Below are 27457 nucleotides of genomic sequence, written 5' to 3'. Positions count from 1 at the left end.
TAGCGTAATGACACTCACGCGAAAGCGGCATCCTATAATTTTCAAATACCAGTTGAAATGTGAAAATGTGCAGAGGAGTAGTATAATACGAGACCTTGGTGTTTTACTTGATTCGAAGCTATTATTTGACCAAAATATAAATTTAACTATATCAAAAGCTATGAAAGCCCTCGGATTTATTATAAGAAGCTCGTGTGATTTCCATCAAGACAATACACTGAAGATATTGTACCCACTGCACCTTCGTTTGTGGTCACTTAGAATATGCTTCTCAAATCTGGAATCCCTTGTATTCTACATATATTTCTCGAATTGAAAATATTCAAAAACTTCATACGCTTTCTATGCTACCGTACTAACGACAGATACAATTCAAAGTCCTACGAGCAACATTGTAAAAAGCAACATTTACTACCGCATGAGAAAAGACGTATGGTCTCTGACATTGCTTTCTTCTTGAAAGTAGCTCAAAATTAGGTTGATTGTCCAGAGCTTCTTTCGACAATTTCAATGAGAACTTCGTCAACTGCACTACGCTGTAGCCGTTTCTTGTATGTACCTAAATCATCAACTAACTACCGGAGCAATAGTTATATCTTGCGAGCTAGCTCCACCTGTAATAAACTAAGCAGTGATATAATTAATTTGGATATTTTTAATACAACTGTCAAAGCAATAAAACAATGTATCATTAAAACATTTTTTGAATCCTATGACTAACCTGTAAATATTAAGTGTGCTTATTATTAGATTATAATTTTACATGTTTACTCTTCATAATTTTGCTTTTTACTACTTCTATTGTCTATTAGTGAATATCTGTAATTAGCTCTAAGTTTTTATTGTATTTTTATTTTGTGTAAATAGCTGTTGATATTCCTTGAAATAAATAAAAATATTATATTATTGAAATTGCAAAAACTGACAGTTGGAGAGGGTGAAGATGTCTATAAAAAGCGCTGTCTCCCTGGCGTCCGCTTCAACCGTTTTACGCCGTTTCATACCACTAACGGCCGTTCATAATATTCAGTCTATCCCCGGTTGTGGCCTACTTGAGATGAAAATCGTAACTATCGTTGACTTTTCTGTCCCAATAACTTATCGACGGTAGCTCACCTTATCCGTACACGCTGTATGTCAATGGGAGGACGTATAGCTTACCAACACGATAGAAGTATGTATGGAATTTGCATATCACGCGTCCCAATATAATATAATAAAAATGACTTATCGGGTATACTGGGACCGCTTCAGATTATGGACAGCTAATTACTGACAGTAGAAGACAGTAATTTATCTCTATCTGTACATAGTATATTGGGAACGGCCGGAAAGCAGTAACTTCACATTTTTCATTGTTTTTCCAAATTATACTCGTGCGAACCTGCGATGGATCGCTAGTGCAGAAAATAAAAGAAACTGTTCTTGAAAATAAACGTTTATTATTCATAACTATTACATAAAGTGTAAATATTAGTTCAAAAATATACAGAAAATTCATAGATACAATATTGCTTTTTATCACAGAGGTTACATAATGTTTTGGTTAAAGACGACCCTTCCACCTTATACCTAATCTAGTCTAAACTACTGTCGATTATGTTCATACCATAGACTTTGGTATAATATACTAACGCATAGACAAACAAAGCGTGCGAGCGAGAGAAGGACATCTCTAACAGAAAAACAGCAACATAGTAATGGAATTTGATTGACAAGTCTTAGAGCTGCCGTACACGGACTGCTTCAAGTGTGCTTCTTGTGGTGTCCGTAAGCTACCAAACTAAACATCAGAGTAATGACTCGTCCCAGCTGGCCGCGCCACCAAATTGTTTGCGCAACCAAAAGGACACCAAGTGATTAACTCCTTTTAAAGCTGTATATATTTTGTTTGTAGCGGCTGCTACAGTCTTTGTCGGTGGAAGATAACGCCCCCTTATAGGCGTTAGAGACATAGAGGGGGGCGTTAAAGAGCCCAGAAAAAAAAAGTGGGCATTGGCGTGGTTTAGGGGAGCGATAATTGATTTGTAATGTCACTTAGATACTTTATATTTAAAATTTTGAATAAGGGTGTTTGTGCTCTCATTCGTGATTTTACGGATCCATGTAAAAAAATATCTGAATGTACGTCTTTGAATGACGGCCTCTTTGAAAAATCACGGATACGAATTTAAAACGTATGAGTGCAGAGACGCCTTAATTAGTTTATATTTCTGCCCTATACGATGGTATAAAACTAGGAAGACTCCTAGTAAGGAGTGTATAAGATTTAAGGCGGCTCCTTAAGTTGATATCAGACGAGTCATTTTTTGTTTATTTTCATTTTGCATCTTTCACTCAAAATGACACGTCTGAATACAAAGAGAAACAAAAGTGGCAAATGAATCCATTCAACAGTGGTGTATATTTTCAATGGGCATCATTCATTCCCACTCCGAATGAACGAAAAATGAACAGTCTGAACACGGAGAGAACATTCACTGGGATGCGGCCATTTTGTTTCGTATCCAGTAGCAGGCGAACGTCACGTTGAACGTCGCAACAATATGATTTTCAAGTGGAATGATCAAAATACGCTTCTGATTTTTTTATTTCTAATTCTATTGAATATACCAATTTTGTTTCTTAATATAATATCAATATCGTAATTTGATAAATTATCGTATTGATTTTCAGGATAGTGAAAACCTAAATTACAAATACATTAAACGTATTTGTAACTAAAGGTATTTACTTGTACTCTTATGTACTGCAGTGAATTTACTTAGAGAAATTATTTTCATTACAAGCTAGTTTATTCTAAGTTTATTCTGACGATTATAATAATTTCTGAGCATATTATATTTTAAAGTGTAATGTCAAAATATCCTCTTTTTTAACTTGGTAGGTACCTGTCTACTTGCTTTTTTTTTTGGTGTTCCTCTCTTCTGCGAACAAGAACTGCGACATATTTCAACATCCACTACATACGGTTCACTCACCGGTAACATGAATGTCCCACTGATTAAAAAAAAATAAAAAAATTTAACAAAATTTGTTAAAAAATACTTGAATTTTTGACCTCACTTTCAATCTGATACAAAACAAAACTATGTTTGATCAATCCCCTTTGAGATACTAAAGTTTGCATCGCTGGAATTCTAGAGAACACATCTAGGGTTGTAAAGTAAGAAATATCATGAAATGTGCCATGAAATACTTAACTGGCCTGTTCAGTACTTAAAACACAGTCAATAAGTATATACTTAATCTAAACAATTTGTTATGTTTAAAGTGATAGCCCTCACTTCTGGGATCAGTTACACAAATAAAATTAAATATATCTTGTATGCTTTGTTCTTGAACTTTACGTCACTGGAACGGTTGGCTCAGTTGGAAGAGCGCTCGCGATTTTTTTTTTCAAATTTTATTTGTGTATATACTTAATTATAATTATGTACTCAGTACCAGCGTATGTAAATTTTTGAATAATTCTTACTTGCTATGTCTGTCTTTTAAAGTAAATTTAGTAACTTTAATAGTATTCGATATAATAACATACTTAATTATCACTTATGATTTAATCTTAACACATCATAATATTCAAAATAAAAAGTAAAATTCGAGTGAACTTAATTGAAGATCAGAGAGTTACCTATTTAGAAAATAAAAATAAAACTAAAATGTACATTTAGTATTCCAAATATACATAATTTGCTACAAAATAAATCAATAAAGGTTAGATATCGAAAGTACATTACTCAATTGGAATGTCCAAAGTTATATAAATAAATACAATTTGATTGGTCATTTAAAATTAAATATCTATTGATTATAATTCAACAACTATATAAAACAACAATTTATACAATAATAACTAATCGCCGTAAAATACCTACATAGTTTTAGAGGCGCCAAAAAAAATGATTGCAACAATTTTACACGTATTCAAATTTAAATTTTCAATCATCACAATAATGCCAGCAAAACATTTTTTTGGCATATAGAGTTGCATCCCGTGCTACTAAATAAATTAAAAAAAAAGCAACACATTTATGGCTCCACAACTTTTATCGCGTCATGCAAACATGCCTACCATAGACGATGTGGCGTGAGTAATAATGGCGTCAAAAACAATATAAATATATTATGTCTCAATAAAGACATTATTAGTAAGCACCATACTTTATCGATATATGATATTATATTATTCTAGGAAAATTTATGTCGAAAATGTATAATAGAAAAATACAAGTGGCGTAGAAAAAGTGGAATTAAACATGGCGGCACAGTAATTAATTCTATTCCATGTACTGTTTGTCACTGGATATTGTGTTTCAAACACCACACTGTATCTAGAGTGAGTTACTATCACTTCTCTTTCAATTATAATATAAACACCGAATTATGAACTTGTAGTAATTTTTCATTCTTTAAAGTTTATTCCGTCATTTAAACTGGTATTGAAAATACAAATATTAATTTGTAAAAAATGTTTCGACGGCGAGACAATCGAACTCACAGTTCTGAATCATCATCATCATCAGCCGGAAGACGTCCACTGCTGGACAAAGACCTGCGCTGCCCTCATCCAACGTGTACCGGCGATCTTGACCAGATCGTCAGTCCATCTTGTGGAAGGCCTACCAACACTGCGTCTTCCCGTACATGAACGTCTATGACGTGTATACGTCTTCAGTTAGGAAAATTACACCTTAAATGATATTATGAAATGAACGGCTATTATTGGCTTAGCCGTCACACACGTAGCAACAATATTCAGATGTACTAAAAAAAAGTTGCATTCGTTTTATTAAATAGCCTTAACTAATAATTCCTTGAGCATTGAGGACAAACGTAAGTGTTAAGCTCTGTTCAAACTGAGGCGAATAATGCGCGGGACGCGTTTTAGAGCAATTCGCTCGCTCGGTAAGCCTCTCAAACTGACGCGACTTCCCGCGTGTCATTTTTGGTTATTCAGTGGAGGAACATCATGCATTGGACACTAAATAATCCCGCCAGGCGTCCCGTTGTTGTTTCGCTTCAACTCGAGCGACTACTCGCGTCATTTTGGACACGTCCATACAAGTTAGCTGACAGAATCGGCGCGAGCGACTTCCGTTCCGCGCGATAGTAGCCTCAGTTTGAACAGAGCTTTAAGTTAGTTTGTTTTATTTTAATTTATGGGTAGGTTTAGCGCCCGGATGGCGGAAAGCCGTGTGCAGGTCTGCCCAGGCGGCAGCAATACGTGCGTGTTTTGTTCCGTGCACACGGAGAAGGTCTGGCAACGACTCTACAGCTGATAACGCGTAAGCACGCCCTACGCGGCTTTCCTGCAAATGTTATATCTATTTCTTATATCTTTTATAATACGTCAATCAATGGATGATTATTATTATTATTATTAACAATTTGTTATGTCTTGAAAGAAAAATAGAAGAAGAATAGAAGGTTATCAACTGAAAGTGGATCCTGTAGACGAAGCCACAACCTGAGAGTTGAACAAAGCATACAAGATTTTATGACGATACGTCACTCGAATGGTTAGCTAGGTTGGCAGAGCTTTGGCACGGAACGCCAGAGGTCGTGGGTTCGAGTCTCGCATCGTTCATAAAATTTTGTTTTCAAATTTTATTTGTGGATTATTTACTGGATCACTTGGCGTTGCGTAGAGACATCGCTTAATTGTGTGTCTTCTGCCGCATTTATCACGGGGAGTGTTCCGAAGAGCTGTTCCTGCCGCCGAATTCCACCTTCGCACAATACGCCACAAGTTAGGATATCATCCCCACCATCTGGATGTGTGGCGGTCCTCCACAGTGCAGTTTTCAAGGAGCTTTCTTCCACGTACTACGAAGCTGTGGGATGAACTTCCTTGTGCGGTGTTTCCGGGACGATACGACATGGGTACCTTCAAAAAAAGCGCGTATACCTTCCTTAAAGGCCGGCAACGCTCTTGTGATTCCTCTGGTGTTGCAAGAGAATGTGGGCGGCAGTGATCACTTAACACCAGGTTACCTACTACGCTCGTTTGTCCTCCTATTCCATAAAAAAAGAGCATTGAGTACTCACAAGTATCGATTCTATAATTTGATTCGATACTAGTATCAAGTACTAGTATCGATGAAGGAGTGGTATCGTCTCATCCCTAAGTAGGACTCACCTCGATGGCACAGCGCAACGCGTATCGATGTCTCTCTCGCAGACCGCGCGCCGCAGCCGAGTGCGGCGCGCTAGCGGCAGCGGCGGCTCGCTCGGCGTGCAAGCCGCGAGTCAGTCGCGAGCACAGATCTTTTAACGCCGTGAGCGCATCCAACGCAATAAGAACGCGCTCCCACGACTCCTCGTCTGAAACTTCCGGGCTTTCGCACGTGTCTATGGCCAACCTATTACATAGAAAGGGTTGGTAATTTATACGCACATAAAAGGCATTTATTTTCTCAAAATTGCTTCCTTTAGAATCCTTTTTGTTGTCATTTCTAATATACTAGATACTACTACCGCTTCGGAAACAAATTGCGCTCTGAGAGAGAAGAATCGGCGCAAGAAACTCTCCCAGCATTCTTTTTTTGCGCTCTTTTCAATAAAATTATACAATATTGCACAGTCATGTCTATCGCTATAAAATAATCACAATCTAGTCCCAGGCTGTCCGATCATTTAGATATTCAGCTGTCAAACCAACGCACTATCTTTGAGCGTGCATTGTTTACCTCGTCATCAATATCTGCACGTCGCTTCACTTTGAAAATAAGTGAAGTATCATCAGCAAACAATACAATCTCATGGCTATCATCTACCACATTGTATAAAACTGTTACATCTGTATTTTAAAGATTCGACTTCGAATTAAAATATACACTTATTATTAACAATGAAAAGAGAATTCGACACGTGTTTCGCCTCTACACGAGACATCCTCAGGACATATTGACTCGCCAAACTCTGGCACGAGACTCATTTGGATAATTATGGACTTTCGCAAAGTAACGCCCACTTCAGTAATTATTTTTTATTTAAGCAGTTGTTTGGAAAGCAGTTTTATGATTGGTTAACTTGTGTACTCACTGTGCAGCGGTTCTCATTGCATCTCGCAGCTTGTTCCAGCGCGGCGAGTCTGTACCAGCAGCGGTCGACAGTGCGTTGAGCCCCGCGCCCAACTCGCGGATGTCACCGAACTCTGACTCGCAGCGAGCCTCAGCTGTGAATTATATTTATCATATTTTAAACAATGAATTCAAGCTCTAAAGTTGCACCTGTTACGGGCAATTCGATAAGTCCGGGCACTATTAATAATGGCCGGTCTGTATTCATAATGCCTGACTCAACTGGACAATGTGATTAAAACAGCGTGATTAATCACTTTTCCCGGTCATTATGAATAATACCCACCTTATCTTGGGCAAAGTAATAATATAGGTGAACTGTAGTGTTTTTTGTTTATTAAGTGAAATTAAACTTACAAAATTATCATAAAAGTTAACAATAAATAAACTATTGAACATAGTAGTTAAAAAAATAAACATTTAAAATTAATGAACATCATTTGTTACCTACTTTTATTTTGATAACAATATTACTTAAGAACAATAGTTTAAAAATTAGTAAACTGAGAAAAATCAACATAAAATATCTAATAATTAAGGACTGTGCAAGAAAGTTATTAAGTTTAGAATTATTTATTCTAACGTTTTGAATTGCAGTCACCACTACAGTTACAATGCTGGAAGCCTTATCCATCAAAATGAGAGTCTCTTCAAGCACATTCTTCAAATTCAAATATTTTTATTCAAAATAGGATGTGAAATCACTTATTGAAAGTCAAAAAAAACTACCACCCATTCCAAAGTGAATGCCTCAGGCCTGAGAAGAATGGGCGCAACAAACTCAGCGGGCTTTTTTTTTCATCAAAAATATGTTTTACAATTAAAGTAACATTGTACAATTAAACTTATTATTTAATAGCCTGAGGGCGGTCGCTCCATTCCCAATCTGTGGTATCATTAAGAAAATCATTTATGTTATAGTAACCTTTACCACACAAACGTTTTTTAACAATTCTTTTGAATAACGTAACACCTTTGTTTTGAACATTTTCTGGGATCTTGTTGTAAAAGCATATACATCGCCCCACAAAAGACTTACTAACTCGACTTAGCCGAGTAGTAGGCATCATCAGTTTATGTCTGTTCCTGGTGTTAACATTATGGTTATGACAGTTTCTGGCAAATTCACTTATGTGCCTATGAACATACATTACATTATCAAGAATATATTGAGAAGCAACTGTCAAGATGTTAATTTCTTTGAATTTTGCTCTCAATGATTCCCTAGGACCTAGGTTATAAATAGCGCGAATAGCCCTCTTCTGCAGCACAAATATTGTATTAATATCGGCAGCGTTGCCCCATAGCAATATACCATAGGACATAATACTATGGAAATAACTAAAGTATACTAGTCGCGCCGTATCTATGTCAGTTAATTGTCTAATTTTTTTAACCGCGTATGCTGCAGAACAAAGTCTGTTCGCCAATCCTTCAATATGGGGGCCCCATTGTAATTTGGAATCTAGAGTTATGCCAAGAAATATAGCAGATTCCACCGGTTCTATCACCTCTCCATTTAACAAAACATTTGCATTTATATTTTTGACATTTGGTTCTTGCTATTTAACAATAGGTTATTAGCGCTAAACCAGTACACGATGTCAGATAAAATATCGTTCGTCATACATAGCTTGGTTTCTTTTCACTTTGAAAATCAGTGAAGTGTCGTCCGCAAACAATACTACCTTATGTTTTTTCTCTATAAGATTAGGAAGATCATTTATATAGATAAGGAAGAGGAACGGTCCAAGAATAGACCCTTGTGGTACCCCCATACTGAGAGGAGTCCCAGGAGATCTCCTGCCATTCACGTCGACCCTCTGAATTCTATTGTTTAGATATGAAGTCAGAAGATCGAGCGCAGTTCCTTTTATGCCATAGTGGTATAGCTTCCTGACCAGCGTTGAATGTTGAACACAATCAAAAGCCTTAGATAAATCACAGAAGATGCCAAGTGCATTCTGCGATTCCTCCCAGGCATCAAAAATATTCTTGATCAGCTCAACACCTGCATCCGTTGTTGAACGTCCCCTAGTAAAGCCAAATTGTTTCAAATGAAGTAACTTATGAGAGTTAAAGTAAGTAAGCATTTGGCTTAAAATTATTTTTTCAAAAATTTTACTAAGGGTCGGCAAAACCGACACAGGACGATAGTTGTTCGGGTCAGAAGAGCATCCCGACTTAAATATTGGTGTAATTTTACTATGTTTCAGAAGGTCAGGAAACACGCCACGATTAATACAATTATTAAATACTATTGCAAGATATGGTGCTATGACATCAATTATTGAACTTATTATTTTAACAGATTTCTGTTAAAATAATAAGTTCAATAATTGGGCATTTGCCCCATATATCAGCAGTTTTTTTCATGTCTAGAGATTTAAAAGTTTTAATTATTTCTCCAGGGCTAACAAAACTAAAATTGAAACTTTGTTCACATCCTATAACATTTTCCAGAAGAAGTGACTCAGCAACACTGGTGGAGGAGACAAGAGTGTTTGTGATAGAAACTGGAATCTCAGAAAAAAAAACTCAAAAGCAGTAGCAACTTCCTGCTGAGATTGAATTATTGTATTGTTTATTGATAGATTATATTCAATGTTGCGGTCTTTCAATCTTCCAGATTCCCAGTTAATAACATTCCAAGTCATCTTTATTTTATTTGGTGCATTTTTAATTATTTGTCTGATATGCATAGACTTTGCAATAGAACAAACACTTTTAAATAATTTAGAGTATTTTTTAACATACTCGAGAAAATATGCATCATGATTATACAATGATCTCTCACTATACAGTTCATATAGCCTTTGTCTGCTCCTATGAATGCCTGCTGTTGCCCAATCATTAAATGACAGGAGACCACCTGATTTGACTGTCTTAGAAGTAAATATAGAAGCAAACTCTGTTTTAATTATTTTAAATAACATATCATACATTTCATTTGGATTAATATTATATTTGAATAAATCCAAATTTGAGAGTTTAACTGACACATTGCCTCTATATTTCTCCATTCGCCTATTATTCACAGGCACAAACGTAAACTTTTTAATTTTAGTACATTTATTGACCTCAATATTAAAAGAGGCTAACTGACCAAAGTGGTCTGAACTCAGTTTGTTAATTATTGTTGCCTGAGAAATGGGTTTATAATTGGTAAATATGTTATCAATACAGCTTTTGGAGGTGCCAGTTACTCTAGTAGGCTCTAGGAAAATATTGGTTAAATCATATGATTTGAATAAAGATCTGAATCTAATACTGGTTGAGGATTTTTCTAATAAATTAATATTAAAATCAAGAAGAGTAATCAACTTTTGGAACATCGTCAATCGAAATGAACTTTTCATTAAACACAGTAAACTGATTTCTGGAGTACAGTTGGTTTAAAATACCGTGATTAGTTCCAAGGTTGTAAATTTTTTCTTTTACGACAGATATAATAATAGCAAGCATATTACGACTATCCGTCTAGGCCAGATCTACATCTGGTATCCTAACTCGAACGCTTTGGCCTATTTCTGCAATAGGAAATTTTGCATTTGAACGCGCCACCATTTTTTCAGCTTGTTGTAGACTATCGGCAGAATGTTGTTGCAGTTCAGAAGTCTGTTGAACGTCTGGTCGAGGGTTTTCATTTATTATGTCCGCAGTAGGTTGCTGATTATCTAGTTGAATATTGGCAGATTGTTGTTCCAGTGTGGAACTGGGTTCAGGTTAAATCGTAACAGTAATAGAACCAGTAACAGCGGCTGAGTTTTCATCTATGTTATCGCTGTCTTCGTTTACGGCATCATACGCTCTGTTCGCAATTACGTTTATACCTTCACCGGAATCACCACCTTTTAAAATTGCCTCAAAGTCATCTTCACTTACTATCTCTAATAACCCGTCAAATGATAGCAAGACTGATTTTAAACCTACTTTGCGTTTGCAGCCAAACTTAGCTAGGTCCAATTTATCACATTGCCCGGTCCAAGTGATAAATTCAAGGTATCTCAAACACTGACTTATTACATGGACCACGGGCCGTCGGGCATTTTTAATAATGGCCGGTCAAAGCGATACATTAATCACTTTGCCCATCGCTCTTGGGCATTATTAATTATGGCCGGTCCATATTAATAATGCCCAGTTAACCACGTTGCCCGTAACACACCAATATACGATAAATATATTTACCAACATTAAAAGTTAAATTCCAACGTTTTGTCGCATAAAATTCGTATATAATATAATAGTACATAAAAATTTATATATTTTTATAATACATAATATGAATGTATAAAACGATTATTGAACACATTTTTTTTAAATCGATTAAATGCTATCTTTACGTAATATATTGGTTAAAGATCAATTTCACCAATGGTGTCATTAGACGAGAATAACAGCTATACCAGGTATAAAATTATTTGCTGCATTTACTAACAGAATAACTCATGGTAGGTAAGTTTCACCACTTTACAAAGACAAAAGTTACTCCTAGTATAACTATTCTTTGATAAGTTTTATTATAGAAAATTAATGGAAATGCAGAAAAAATTAATAGGCCTGTCATTACAGTAAGTAAGCTGTTTATAATATTAAATTTTATTTTGTTTAGGGCTTGGCACCGAATTAAAAATTATTAAGTAGCACATATAAATTATAGTATTTTATTAATATTAAAGGTTTGCATAAGAGGTGTATTAAATGAAATTTTTAGTTATTTGATATTATTCAGTTTTTGAAGTCGGTTTTTTTTAATTCAGTCGTCACTTTGTACTTGCGTCAATGTAGGGTTGCCGTACGCCGTAGTGCGGACTTCCAAAAAAGAGTATCATTTATTTTATATTTTTAAAAACGTAATTATTGTGCTTAACAATTATTTTGCATGGCTTTTAAAAGAGTTGTGAAAAATTAGTATTTTAAGATGCACTATTTAAACAATTTGTTATGTTTTTAAAGTGATAACCCTAACTACTAGGATTAATACACAAATAAAATTTGAAAACAAAATTTTATGAACGATGCGGGACTCGAACACACCTCTGGCGTTCCGTGCCAGTGCTCTGCCAACTGAGCTAACCATTCGAGTGACGTATGGTCATAAAATCTTGTATGCTTTGTTCAGCTCTCAGGTTGTGGCTTCATCTACAGGATCTACTTTACAGCTTATAACCTGCTCAACCTCAATATTTGCATATTAGGAAATTGACTTGAGATGTCGCTCTTGTAAATCTAAACAATATGTTATGTTCTTTAAGTGATAACACTTTATGATGTGACGACCTCTGGCACGGAATGCAAGAGGTGGTGGGTTCGAGTCCCGCATCGTTCATATAATTTTGTTTTCAAATTTTATTTGTATACTCTATTTTGTGTTATAGAAAGAGTGCGCCTAGATGATATAAAGTAAAATACTCTAGAGTACGGTTGCCAACCCTAACGTCAACGTGTCAAGGGCTATTTTTTCAAACAAATAATCTGTAAAGTCGCGCTGCGTGGTGTTTTAATGACGTTCAGTATGCTTTGTGTTTTGTTTATTGTTTTATAAAAAATGTCTGAATGGAAACAAAGTGCTAACTGGCTAATACAGGAATGCTCATTTCATTTTTACAACCTTGGACGCCTCTAACTAAAACCGTTATCTTCACTATCTCTCTCTCTCTCTAGTTGTTCCCTCATGACTGAAGATCATGGTCTATTTGTTTCCATCGGCTTCTATCCATCGCGGGTCTGACGACTAAGCTAAACCTCAAAACCTAAATAAAAAAATATTTTATTAAATAAAATACACATTATTTATTCTACAAAATATATATTGAAAAATTTAACAATATTAATCTTTTTTATTTTAATTAACAATCATAGGAACTAATTTTTGCCAGTCTTGTAAGGCAGTCTTACGGAAAAAATGAAAAAAAAAAACTTAAAAATAAAAAACTTCTAAACTAAGTATAAATAATTAATCTTCGTCATATACGCGAGCTTTACACATATCACATAATGTACGACTATGCTCGGTACATAAAAAATTTTGACAATAAATGCAGCTCTTTTTGGTCTTGCGATTTTTGCGTCTTGGGCAAACCGCGCAGATACCACTTGGTTTTTCTTCTTCTGGTAACTCAGATTCTGGTACAAAACGTTTGATCACTTTCTGCAGAGGATATGAAATATTTTGGAAGGTGCTTCTTCTTTGGATATGTGGCTGTATTAGTTGAAGAGCTAGTTGTTTCAAGTCAAGTCTCTGCGCGTGATGATTATACCCGTATTTTCTTTGTAAATGATTGGACTGTTGATTCCGGCTATGTTTAGGATCGTGAAAAATAATCTCAGCGGCCATCTACATGCCACTCTTGCCACAGAATACTCTTCTTTTAGTCGATCTACAACATCAACACCTCCTTTCGTTTTATTATAAAAGGTGATAATTTCGGGTTTCGCGTTAGTTCCAGTAGTTGGATCGATTCGGTCGTCGTTATGAAGTGTACTTATCATAAGAACATTTTTTTTATTCTTTTTGTTTGGTACGTAAGACACCAGAACCTTGCTCTTATGAAAACCAAAGATACTACTAGGTTTTGGTCTTTGTTTGATGTCGAGAAAAAATGGTGGAATTTCCCTTTTATTCTTCCTAAGTGTACCAACGATAGTAGTCCGTGCAGCTAGTAATTCATCGGCCAATGGAATCGATGTAAAATAATTGTCAGCCGTAATATTTCTGCCTGTATTCAAAATATCTTGTGATAAACGTTTCACCACTGCAGATGCAGTATTATCATATTTGTGTGGACCGTTCGGTTGCTTTCCCGGGTAAATTTCTAAGTTACTTGTCTAAAAATTCTTTGAATCACACAAAGCATATACTTTTATACCATACTTAGCTGGTTTGTTTGCTATATACATGCGGAATTTGCATCGTCCTCGGAACGATTCGAGCATTTCATCTATAGTGACGTTCTCTCCTACTTGGTAATTGGCTCGGCACTTTGCGATAAAAGATTCGAATAATTCACGAATTGGAGCAATATTGTCATACTTTGACCTTTCGGAGCGGGAGTTTATGTCATCGGACCTTATAGCTCTCATCAACAAAAGGAACCTATTGCGACTCATAGCAACTCTAAAAATATCAGGTGCCGTGCCATCTTTGTCCCACATCTCTTTCAAATTTAAGTGATTCATCTTTTTTATACCAGCCATGTACAAAATACCAATAAAGGCTTTTAGTTCTACAATATCAATCTCTTTGCAATCTCTCTCCCTTGAGAATTGGTCCTTGATTTTTCTAATGTATTTGATAATATGATATTTGTAAAGCGAACTATATCAGTCAGCATTTCTTCACTCACAAAGAGGAGAAAACAATCCATTATAGTGTTAGCATTTTTAGCCACTGGTTTTACCCCTGGTTGTTTTTCCGCAATGTTGTGAGCTCTTGTTCTCACATTGGAACGAAGTGGATTATAGGTCCATTTTGTACACCCATCTTTGCCTACGTAACACAGCTGATTGCCCAGTGAAATTGAAGAAACCTCACCTTCTACTTCCGATGACGATTGTTCGGTGTTAGTGGAATGATGACTGTGCTCACTGTCTTTATCGCTTTCAATATCATCGGCTCTAAAAGACGGGTCCTCAATGTCTTCTAAACCCTTCCTCCATCAACCATGCCAAAACTTGTTCGTCTCTTCGATCACGATCCATCTATAATAGAAATACATAATAGATTACTATTTCAGTAATGTAAAATCATAATATTACATAAAAGTAGCAGTTAAACTGTCTTTAAGATGAAAAAAAATTAAGTCATGAGTAAAAAAAGTACTTACGTCGATACCCGCGCGATGAGCAAAACGCCGCCTGATGGTACACGGCGTAACAAACCATCTCGTCCAAGTGACTGGCGCACACTGGCGAGAAGTGAACTGCATACAGGGGTGGGGGACGGAATAAAACTCAGCTACCAAATGAACGATGTACGTACGAATAAATTTGACAAAATGGCGAGTGTTTTAAATTTGCTGTGAGCAAAATGCTCATAGCGCGAGTGCTCGCGGGTTAATTATATCGCATAAATAAAATCTATAGGTAAAATATATATTAACAGAAATAATAATTTTAGTCAATCCTAAACGTGTAAAATGTAGGTATGAAAGAAAGTTCAATTTTTCTAATTCAGTAATTACAATTACGATAACAAAGCAATAATGTGTAGAATTATTTTAACAGCGCACGACACAACTTCATTTTGCAACGATAATCAAAACGCGTCGAAGCGAACTAATATATTATTGCGTAAAAAATAATAGGCGTTTTAAAAGTAGCGTATCGTTATAACGCGATCTTAATATATAGCCGTTGCGAACACCTCTACTACCAACCAGAACTAAATACATTGTAAAACTAAAAAGGCTGCCCTAAATTGAATAACTATGCCGTATAGAAATGCCGCTAGTGCTATCTCTTTCTAACATCAAAGGGAGCTAAGCTATGAGGTAAACTTCTTCTTCTTCTTCTAAATACCTTGAGACATGTAATTTTTACGTACGGATTACTTAATTGTTATGATTTGCTAAACTACTAACTGCACTAAAATCAAATTAGGTACTTAAAAGTGTTTATAAAAGACATTCACAGTCGTCCCGCACAAAAAACAGTATTATAGACATATCGCGCGTTGCCAATCGAATTTTTATTACATAATTCTAAGTAAAGTATATGAAATTCGCAGAATACTTTTACACCATGAGAGATCGGAGAGACATTTTACATTTCCTCAGGTATCTCGGTCATATTGACTCACCCTTTTCAAATATGTCCGTCAGTCTCTCCAAACCAAGTCGTACCAAACGCAACTGTTCCTGCTCGTAGGCGAATGTTGCTTGCATCTCATCTATACTCATGTCTCTCTGTAAACATTATCACAATCTTTATACATATAATTCTTCTGTACGTGTGTTGACAGTAAACTCATCCTAAACGGCTTAACCGATTTGAATGAAATTCTCTGTCCGTCTCTTGCAACATCAGAGGAATCACTGGAGCGTTGCCGGCCTTTATGGAAGGTGTACGCGCTCTTTTTGAAAGTACCCATGTCGTATCGTCCCGGAAACACCGCACAAGGAAGCTCATTCCACAGCTTTGTAATACGCGGAAGAAAGCTCCTTGAAAACCGCAATAACTGCATTTTGTTTATTAATGCTACGTAATTATAATTAACAAACTAAATCCAGGGAAGGAGCGGTAGAATTAAACGGTTGAATCATCAAAATTCATATTTCAACATACTCGAGAGTCCTCCTGTGTTCCAGCTAGTACAAATTCATCATGCTTCGGCTTCTCAAGTTTTGGTGATGATTCACACAGAAATGTCCTCAAGTCTGCATCGTGAGCTAGGACCGGGTGACGCGCGACTAGAGTCAGCCAACGTTGGAGGGCTGCGCGGCGCCGTTGAAGGAACAATGGGCTTCCACCACCCACGACTACTCGCTTGGGGGGTAAGCGGCATAGTGCACTGGAATTAAGATTACAAAACAGTTATCTTCTGATACGATATAATATATGCAAAGGAGACTGGATTAGTCAACGGATCACTATCTTGGACCAATTCTTATCAGGTCTGTAGCATATCTTTGCGAATGGGTACAAATACTTTCATAAGTTGCAAAATTTGTTTTGGCAGATCATCATGTCACAGTTTTATAGTTAACTAGCTTTTACTCGCGACTTCGTCCGCGTGGAATAGTTATTTTGTGCAGCATTTTCATTTTTTAAGATACATTGCAAATAATACACATACAAACTGCTCTTTCCGCTGCTGGTGACACTCTTCTATGACACAGTGGATTTCCATGTCATTGAGGACAGTCTCTTTAATAGTATTTACTTTAACGAACTTTAATCTCCTATTAAATCCACATGTAGGTCAACGTTTCAAAAATGCTTGAACAAATGTTTATAAATTACTACTTATCAAGTGCCTAAATACAAAGTTTCATGGTTTAAACCATCCATCCATTTCATCCCCTCCATTATTTTCTACACAATTACAGGAGGCCTATGTCCTTTTCCAAGATCGGTTCAGTGGTTTAAGCGTGAAAGCATAACAAACAAACTTACATTCATATTTATAATATTAGTAGGAATTAATCATAGATTTTGACTGTTAGTGTACATATTTTACCCAAACGCTTAGGGATGAAAAATTGTTTATGAATGTTGATAAAAACTAATGTGACAGACAATCTCAAGCTTCTTTGGAACTGCTATATCAAAATCATCAATATTTCCTAGCTAGATTTATAACCATGGATGAAATTTTGTATCACTACTTTTATCCAGAAATATAAATACACTCTATGTATGACTTGGTATAGGCCACAATCATAATAAGATTTATGAATCATGCGGCATGTGGATTTATTATTATTATTGTTTGAAGAGGGTGGCTATTTCCTAGTCCTAAACATTCCTAGTAACTCCGCCTCCAAAATTGAACTATTGTGTTCGCCACTCATACTAAAGCTCGTCGTCAAGCTCTGCCGCTTTTACGAACTGAGGTAGTTCCTTGACGCGAGTGTTGCAAACACTATCTGGTGGCACGAAGTAGTCGCCAAAGATTGTGTTACGCTTATGCATGCAAGGCCGCAGTCGCAGAGTAGATGAATAGGCGTTTCATCATCCTCAAGCCAGAACCTGCAAGTTTTGTCGCTTTTTATGCCGACCACACTGAGGTGCTTGTTTAGGCGACAGTGCCCCGTTAGCATCCTAGTGAGTAGGCATATATTTTTTCCTGTTCAAAGATAGGGCTTCATTCACATAACTACTGTTGAATGCCCTTATCAGTGCTTTAGAGTGGTTTAAACCTGAAGAGTTGCATGTGGATGGTCAGCTGAGATCGCGGGTTTGTATACCGCATGGTCCATAAATTTCGGTACATTTTATACCATGTGTTTTTCAGGTTTATTATTATTATAACCAAATTCTGTGAAGTTCATGAATGCAGTGCAAAAATTGATAGAGAACATTAAATTAAATGTAAATTCAGTGTAGCCGATAAGAATACATAATTATATTACAGTGTGATAAGAGCCCACACTGGGTTCAATGTTAACTTTTATCAATTAATGAACTTAGTATCATATTTCCATTGCTTTTTAATATGAAATGGGATCATTACCATTCACCAGTGGGAGGCTCTTTTGCACAGGAAGCCTGCTTGATTATGGGTACCGCAACGGCGCATATTTGTGCCGTGAAGCAGTTATGTCTAAACATTACTTCGTTTCGGTCTGAAGGGCGCCGTAGCTAGTGAAATTACTGGGCAAATGAGACTTAACATCTTATGTCTCAAGGTGACGAGCGCAATTGTAGTGCCGCTCGGAGTTATTGGGTTTTTCAAGAATCCTGAGTGGCACTGCATTGTAATGGGTAGGGCGTATCAATTACTATCAACTGAATGTCCTGCTTGTCTCATCCCTTATTTTCATAAAATAAAAAATAAATAAAATAATAACAATTTAGCTTTTAGGGTTCTGTTTCCAAAGGTAACCAATGAACCAACTAATTCCATTGCCTGTTTGGCAGCAGCCACAAGGCCTCAAGAACAGACTGATTCTCAGATGGGTCCCAGGCATGTTGGAATCATGATGGCAATGAAATGGCCGATGAGCAGGCACAAAATGGTACCAGAGCAGTTTTTTATGCTTCAGAAATTAAATGTTGACTGCCTAAGAGTGCCCTTCTACAAAAATATTTTGCCTTGAGTCCCATAAAATATCACTGCATCTCCTCTGGGATTTAGGCTTACTAATGCATAAACATAAAACCACCCTTGGAATATACACCCAATTTTTGGTTGCAATTTAACTTATCAAGAAGTTACTGCAATAATTAATACCGCAGAGCTTGAGCACAAGTTATTGTGTGAGTGGCAAACAGAATAGTTCAATCTTGGAAGTAGTATAACTAGGACCAATAGGGACTTGACTAACAGCTAACCATTTTAAAATATTAAAAAAAATCTGTCAGCAGGCTGTATCTCAAACATTGTAATAGCTAGAAAGCTGAACTTTTGACAGTGTGTATTACTATTGCTGCTAAAATAATAAATATGTAATAAAATAAAAATGTTTCCTTTACAAAATAATTTAAAGGTAAATATTGTAATATCTGTTATGATGGTAATGAATCCTTAGCTTAGTTTAGTTCGAATATGAATATCCACCTGCTCCCTATGTGATCACTTGTTTCAGTTTCTTTGAAATATGTTCCTTCTTGTTCTGCATTGTAGGAGAGCTAAGATAACAATCATGTTTTTAAAATAATCTGCACACCTAGATTCATAACAATTTTTTTTAAGGCATTTTAGTGAAAAAATCTGAAAATATTTTTTTCTTCTAGCATTTTTAAATTTGGACCGATAATTTTTGTTTTAATATTCATAAATAACCAGTGTTTAATCATGTGTATAAATCAGAGGAAAAAATCAGATTTTAATTGGTACTTTTTTTGATTAAATAATTAATAAATACTGACCGATAAGGATATTTCGCAGCCAAAACATCATACAGTTGTACAAATTCATTATATCGTCTTGTTACTGTAGTACCGTGCCTCCGGGAGTTCACATAATATTCACAATGCTTCAATATAAGTCCCTTTCTCTCTGGCACCAGTTCCACACTGATGACATCTGTTGCTTCTAACTCTTCTACTGTTAATTCCTCAGTACCCCCTCTGCTTGAACTTGACATAGTAACTTATCTAAAATACATAATATAAATTACTTCCTTTATCACCAAGATGCCTCAATATCGCAAGATATAAATAAAATAAGTAAAAAAATACAACAAAATTACTGGTGCAGCAAAAGACATCAGACGAAAATAACAGACTATACCCAATAGCGCTCAAATAGGATTATTCTTTGGTACATAACTACTAACACTAGTCTGAAATAAACTTTTTCTTTTTCTAATTCTGATTTTTCTAGTGTCCATGTAACGACAATAATTCTCTATAACGCCACAAAATACACAGTCCCTTCAGTATCGTTATATAGAGTTTACACTGTATTTTAATTTAATTCATGTATTTCTTGTACGAATACTTAAAGAGTATTTATAATAAGATATAATTAATATCAAGTCTATCTACACAATTCTAAAATTGTAGAATGTATGATAGAGGAAGCCAGGAAGGCAAGACTAGAAAATGTGAGGATGGTGATACGAATATAAATTAATTATTATAAATTTAAATAGAAGAAATACCTATTTTGAGCTCGATTTGTGTACAAGAATCTATCGGCAACAAGTATATCGTACTCGGAATCTATTTCCAAGCTTTCTTCTTGAGAAACTTCCCAAACTGTACAACTGAAAGTATAAAAAAACTTTTTCAAACCAATAAAGTTGTAAATTTTTAAAATAAATTCCACGATTATTCAACAAGTCAACAACTTAGAAATTAGGAACTAGGAAGTTGGAAGTCAAAGAGGATATAATTAATACGTACTTGGTTGGTCAGTTGCTGCCTGACATTGACTTTGACAACCATGGTTCGCAAGCTTCAAGGTAGACCTACAATTTTTTTTTGTACGCATAGGTACCTTTTATAGTAAAACTTGTTTGAAAAAACGCGGAAAACGTCCGATCGATTGAATGACTTTCTTAAGTTTATAGAACGTCATTGATTGGGTGTATTTTCTTTCGCTAAATTTTATTTTTGATTTTATAAGTATTATTATGGTGTATTAGTGCAAATTATATTTAAAGAAACGGCATTAAAAGGCATTTATTTTCTCAAAATTTATTTCTTTTTTGATGTCACTTGTAACACTACCACCGCATCAGAAACAAATGGCGCTCTGTGAGAGAAGAAGCGGCGCAAGTAAATCTACCAACATTCTCTTTTGCGCACCTTTCAATAAAATATACAAAACTGTACTGTCATAGTTATTAAATAATCATAATCTAGTTCCAGGCTATCCGATGACTTAGATATTCAACTGTTCTACGACAGAGCTATTTTTTAATAAAAAAAAATATTTAAGTACAGGTAATGCCTTAAAAGTGACCGGGATTTTATTAAAATAGTGTATCCATTTTTACCCTTAATTTTTTTTTTATATGAGAGGGGGCAAACGGGCAAAAGGCTCACGGGATGGGGAGAGGTGAGGCCACCGCCCATGGACATCCGCAACAACAGGTGTGTCAAGAAATGCGTTGCCGGCCTTTAAGGTGGGAGTATGCTTTTTTCTTGAAAGTCCCTAAGTCGTATCTGTTCGGGAAGACCGCTGCCGGTAGTTGATTCCACAAAGTGGCTGTGCGAGGCAAGAAATTTCGAAGAAAACGCGCGGTTGTGGAATGCCAGACGTCTACGTGATGCGGATGGTACTTTGCACGTAATGTCCGATGGTGGAATTCGGCCGCTGGAATCAACCCGAACAGCTCCTCTGAGCACTGCCCGTGATAAATGCGGTAGAAGATGCAGAGAGAACCCACATCTCTACGCAATTCTAGAGAATCAAGCCGATCGGAGATAACTTGATCGTCGATGATTCGAGCCGCTCTTCGTTGTATGCGGTTAAATGGAAGAAGCTGGTACTGGGGAGCACCCGCCTAGAGGTGAGAACAGTACTCCATGTGAGGCCGAATTTGCGCCTTATAAAGTTGCAGGCGGTGGCTTTTAGTGAAGTACTGTCTCGCCTTACTGAGTACACCAAGCTTTTTAGAGGCCAGGTTGGCCTTCTCTTCCAAGTGACCACGGAACTGAACGTCGCTCGATATATCGACGCCAAGTATGCCAATACAGGCTGTGGCAGTTAGAGGAGTGATCTCGAATCGAGGGGATACGACAAAGGGAGACTTTTTAGTGGTGAACGCACAAACTTGTGTCTTCTTGGGGTAGAATTGGACTAAATTATGTCGGCCTCATTCCGAGACTTTGCAAAGCATAGTCTCGATTTCAGACACAAGTTTGTTCCGGTTCTCGTCGACGCTATCCCGGGACATGTTGGCACGGCCGGTGTAGGAAGCATACTCTGTGCTGTCGTCTGCATAGCAATGAATATTGCTGATTTGCAGCATATCATTGATATGCAGAAGAAACAGCGTAGGGGATAGCACGCAGCCTTGCGGGACACTAGCGTTTATAGGTTTTAAGTCGGAGCATGCACCGTTGATAACAACCTTGATGCTCCGATCAGCCAAAAAGCTAGTGACCCATTTGCACAACTTCTCGAGAAGCCCATAGGATGGCAGTTTCGCTATAAGCGCTTTATGCCACACCCGATCGAAGGCCTTCGCTATGTCCAAACTCACCGCCAACGCCTCTCCCTTCGACTCAACCGCTTGCGCCCATTTATGGGTGAGGTATGCAAGAAGATCACCAGCTGAGCGACCCTGACGGAAACCGTACTGGCAGTCGCTGATCAGCTGGTGCCCCTCTAGGTATCCCAAGAGCTGGCGGTTGATGATCGACTCCATTACTTTGGAGAAAATGGAGGTAATGGCAAAGGGGCGGTAGTTGGACGGATCTGAGCGTACACCTTTCTTAGGGATCGGGTGCACTAAAGCCGCCTTCCATAATTTCGGGACTACGCCTGATGGGTAGGAGAGCCGGAAAAGACGGGTAAGGACCGGCGCCAGTTCCGGAACACGTGTCCGCAGCACTATCGCTATCACTATCACTACCTTAAAGCTATTATGTATCTTATGAAGCCTACTAGAATTAGTAACAAGCAATCCTAGTATTAAAATATTGAAAATCACTATAAAAAGCAAAAAGGTGATGAGTTGTGTGAACGTATATTAAATTTTCATACATGTATAATGAACCGTCATATACATATTTGGAGTTTACACCTTATGAATCGATTTTCATATAAGGCACCCGGTATGAAAAAAATATGGAGAGTAAAACCTACTCATCAAATGGGATAGTAACGATTTTCTCATTTAAATAAAAACAGACTTTGTCTGCTTACAAATAAGGCAACAATTAGCATTATATTTTCCTGTCGGCCACCTAGCGTTACTTTTGAAAATTATTTTATTTGCAATAAGAAGTGTGGTGGCTAATGTACGTTAGTTTGTACATAGAGCATAGTCATTTAGAGCATTTATTAATAGCATAGTTAATGATATTTTTTGGTTAACAGTTATAACGACGTTAAAAGTTACCATTATAACTAATAAGTTGTTGTAAGTTTTAAAATCTATATAGTTTTTTTTTATTAATACGCTTTTATTAGCTTCTGCTGTATGTCTGCTTGTAACCGACTCCATTGGACCTGATTATGCATGAAAGACAATGTTCTTGAAGAGTAAAATCCAGTCGTGAGTCGGAGCTGACACACACACTTTTTTTTATTTCTTTAAAATTTTCTTTGATTGAATTTATAGCTGATATATACCAAGAATAGTGATTCCCAAGAAGACCGTATTGTCCAAAATTTCCAATCACACCAGACAGAAGATCTGGTTTGTGCCTCCACCGTGTTTGGTGTAATCATTCGTAAAGACTTTGTTTTTTACTGTTTAAGTGTATATTATTCGTCTTAAACCAAAGCACTACCTTTGAGAGTGCATTGCTAACCTCGTCATCAATATCTGCACATCGCTTCACTTTTAAAATAAGTGAAGTATCATCAGCAAACAATACAATCTCATAGCAATCTACCACAAAAGGCAAATCTTTAATATAATATAAAAAAAAACACAAGAAGGAACCGAGAATAACGCCTTTATATCTATAGTTTTACCCAAAGACCTTTAGCCGTTTACGTCGATTATCTGAACTCTTGCGTTTAAGTATGATTTGAACAGAATTAGTTCTGTGTTTTTTACACTATAATGTTTTAAATGTTTTGGACAAATCACAAAAATGCCTAATGCATCTTGTGACTCTTCCCAGGCGTCAATAATGTGTTTAAAATAATTAATTGTTAATTCTTGTTAATAAATGTTAATTATAAATTAAGTCTCTAGATCTATTAGTTTTGGTCAAGATCGCCGGAATACGTTGGATGAGGGCAGCGCAGGACTGATCGTCGTGGAAATCTTTGGGGGAGGCTATGTCCAGCAGTGGACGTCTTTCGGCTGATGATGATAGTATTAGTTTTAATGTTTAGTTACAGTCCAGACTCAGGTAAGTTTTTATGTCGTATATAATAATAATATTATGAACAAGCGGCCTGACTTGCCAGTCCGGTTGCTGAGATAGTTCCACCGCCGACAATTCTTATTACTCTATCTACAATAAAAAAAAGCAGAAATGGACACGGATAGTTCTGTTTCTAAGCGTACAAGTCGCAAACGATCTTATTTGAAGAAAATTTGTTAAACTGGATGTGGCTGTGGAAGCAGTGAAAATAGTGACACTTCTATAGAAAACAGTAATAGATCTTTAGAAAACAATGAGAAACATCTTAACTATTGTAAATATTTTACGATGTAAATTAACAGTTTTGCATAATTTCAATATTATTCTTTGATTTTTTTAAATAAATAATAGATGGTAAACTTACTTAGAATTTTGTATAAATCCGGATTCCACAATATTTGTCCTGAAAATGTAAAATCCTCCAGTTTCAACTAACTCGCCGTCCCAGTCTTGTCGACGAGGTCTCTTACTTGTATTGAAATTTAATGGCTTAGCTTTTCCCTGTTTCAGCGTCCAACGAAGTTTATGAGTCCTAAATAAAAAAATATATATACCTACCCTAGGAAAATATATTCAAATAAATTTTTAAGAACAATGTATTATGGACGAACAATGTGATAATTTAAGTTTTATTTTATTTAATAATAAATTGTATCTATATGGACACGGGTCTCTTACAGTCTCTTATGCTCAAGTGAAAGTGATGCTTATCACTTGATGCTGACAAAAAAAACTTTATACTGATAATGAAATAGTAGATAGTAAACGAGTACATATCTATAGTTAATGTAGACTCTGAAGAAAAAACGAGTTGCCGTAGCGATTAAAAATACCAAATAAAGACTTTTTTGCAGGAAAAGGAGGACAAACGAGCGTCCCGGTCACCTGGCGTGATCATCGCAGCTCACATTCTCTTGCAATACCAGAGGAATCACAGGAGCGTTGCCGGCCTTTAAGGAAGGTGTACGCACTTTTTTTCAAGGAGCCCATGTCGTATCGTCCCGGAAACACCGCACAAGGACTCATTCCACAGGTTTGTAGTACGGAAGAAAGCTCCTTGAAAACCGCATTGTGGAGGACCGCCACACATCCAGATGGTGAGTATGATATCCTAACTTGTGGCGTGTCGTGCGAAGGTGGTTTGCGTTAGTATTTTGCTTGGGCTGCCTGTCCATTGGAGTGAAGAGAAGAGCAGCTCTTTGGAGCAATGCCAAAATACGATTATTTAAAATATTAATTATTACAAAAAATATTATTAAAAATCTGTGCTCCACTACAGTAGACGCGTATTTTCAACCAGGTTTGAAAATTCATTGCGAAGTGGAACAATGAAACGGAATATGATAGCAGAACAGGGGAGCATAAATCTACTCGTGGATGGTTTTCCACACAGTCCACAATTTCGGCACGCATTACTTCCTCGCTCCGAGTAAATGGACAAGCGGCCTTTGCATTCCATTATCCTCAATTTTTTGAAAGGGCACATCTTTGGTGTTATGATTAGTAATAGATGTTTTATCAAATACACGTACCTACTCTACTGACAGACGTAATAAATATAGTTGTATTATTATTGTATTAATTAAATTACCTACCTTACAACAGAAAATATGCAGTCGAATGGTACAGGATGTTGTATTTGTTTCACGGCTAACTTCAAATGCTCTGACTTTACAAATGGTGATGTTACTTGAATAAGTACTAAAATATCTACATCAGGCCTTTTGCTTATGAACTCAGCTACACCCCATATCGAAGGCGCTGTATCAGTTGCCGTAATACGGCTTCGCTGAAAAACCGTCCCCCCTCCTGTTAAAATCAATCAAACAATGACTCCTCATTGGCCGTGAAATTTAATATTCATGGTTTTGTAACATCAAAAATATAAAGTGAGGCTTATTAAACATATATTGCCGCATTTTTTTTTATTCAAACAAAACAAATCTTATAACTTTATTGCATTGTACATGACTACATAAAATTAAAACTAACATCACGTGGAAGCGTCCTAAGAATACTGGCAGCAGTTCCGCGTTGGATAGCTAGGCTGATCCGTTGACTGAAATATCTGCCAGTGCTTGGGTTTCCTTATTGAGGCGCGAAGAAAGGACTATGAACATTGTCCCATTTTATATTATTATCCAAAATTTCAAAGCTTGATGGTTGCTCTATCAGGCCACCGTGACCTTATGCGGAGCTTAACGTGCAGTCTCTGCTGGACTTCACGTTAAGCTGAGAGTTAAGTTAAGCTGAAGTCCAGTTGGTTGTTGGTGGTTGTTGGCTCAGATTGAACGTGGCTCGACCTTGCCACGCGTGGCAGCCTCATGCAAAAAATCTATGGACCGACGCGGCCTCCTGCGGCAAACGTTGCGCGGCAAACGTTCGACCCTTTCTCGCGAGGCTGCTCTTTCAGTCATTACGCGGCTATTGAGGTATTATATTGATCTGCGTAGACTTAACCCCGTATTCATAATAGTCTGCTAACTTAAAGCATTGCTAATTCGCACTCTGTCTTCTTCTATTGACCTAAGTCAGAATGAGAAAAAACACTCCTTAGCGGCTTTTTTAAGTTAGCGGACCATTATGAATAAGGGGGTTAGAATATATTAGAGTATATAAAAGGCATAAAAGAAATTTATTTTCTCAAAATTGATTCCTTTAGAATTATTTTAGTGTCATTTTTAATATACTAGATATTACTACCAAGTGGCGGAAACAAATGGCGGTTTGAGAGAGAAAGCGGCGCAAGAAACTCTCCCAGCATTCTTTTTTTGCGCTCTTTTTAATAAAATATACAATATTGTACAGTCAATGCTATTGCTATAAAATAATCATAATCTAGTTCCAGGCTATCCGATCACTTAGTAATTCAGCTGTGGAGTAAGTAGGATTTACGACATTTAAATAAAACATTTATATTTATTTATAGAAAATGCCTAAACTGTGGCTTGGGCTTTATAATAAAAGTGTATACATTTACCCTTAAAGCTATTATGTATCTTATGAAACCTACTAGAATTAGATTCAAGTGTTCCGTATTTCTAGTGTTATAATAATGAAACTTTTTTTTTATGGAAAAGGACAAACGAGCGTACGGGTCACCTGGTGTTAGGTGATCACCGCCGCCCACATTCTCTTGCAACACCAGAGGAGTCACAGAAGCGTTGCCGGCCTTTAAACTCACTATTAAGAGCAAAAAAGTG

General features: G+C 36.5%; 2 protein-coding genes across 3 annotated transcripts in view; one reads left to right on the top strand and one right to left on the bottom strand.

Annotated features, from left to right (window-relative positions):
• The window catches only part of LOC126969482 (uncharacterized), a 169343-nt gene that overhangs the window by 42503 nt on the left and 99383 nt on the right, over window positions 1-27457 (top strand). The gene's annotated exons all lie outside the window — the stretch shown is intronic.
• On the bottom strand, window positions 1423-24662 carry LOC126969493 (sorting nexin-8-like). Of its 2 annotated transcripts, XM_050814960.1 has the most exons (8): window positions 24619-24662; window positions 20360-20464; window positions 19623-19850; window positions 16374-16599; window positions 15889-15994; window positions 7048-7180; window positions 6143-6365; window positions 1423-5312 (listed from the first exon to the last, which is right to left on the bottom strand). In XM_050814960.1, exons 3-8 carry the CDS (start codon window positions 19838-19840, stop codon window positions 5151-5153), a joined length of 1068 nt encoding a protein of 355 aa, XP_050670917.1. In that variant the 5' UTR covers window positions 19841-19850; window positions 20360-20464; window positions 24619-24662; the 3' UTR covers window positions 1423-5150. The 2 variants fall into 2 exon arrangements, with proteins under 2 accessions (XP_050670917.1, XP_050670916.1); XM_050814959.1 differs by lacking the exon at window positions 24619-24662 and having other exon boundaries at window positions 20360-20562.

Source organism: Leptidea sinapis, chromosome 18 (genome assembly GCF_905404315.1).
Source record: "Leptidea sinapis chromosome 18, ilLepSina1.1, whole genome shotgun sequence".
Taxonomy (NCBI): Eukaryota; Metazoa; Arthropoda; class Insecta; order Lepidoptera; family Pieridae; genus Leptidea; species Leptidea sinapis.
This window is presented reverse-complemented; position numbering and strand designations above follow the sequence as displayed.

Excerpts from the sequence above, each read along its gene's own strand:
- LOC126969493 (XM_050814960.1), bottom strand. The coding sequence starts at position 19,840 with ATGTCAAGTTCAAGCAGAGGGGGTACTGAGGAATTAACAGTAGAAGAG. Across the intron at positions 7,181-15,888 it reads GACGGACATATTTGAAAAGG|CTGAGGCTCGCTGCGAGTCA; the intron begins GTGAGTCAATAT and ends TATAATTCACAG. Across the intron at positions 6,366-7,047 it reads GCAATGAGAACCGCTGCACA|GTTGGCCATAGACACGTGCG; the intron begins GTGAGTACACAA and ends TCTATGTAATAG.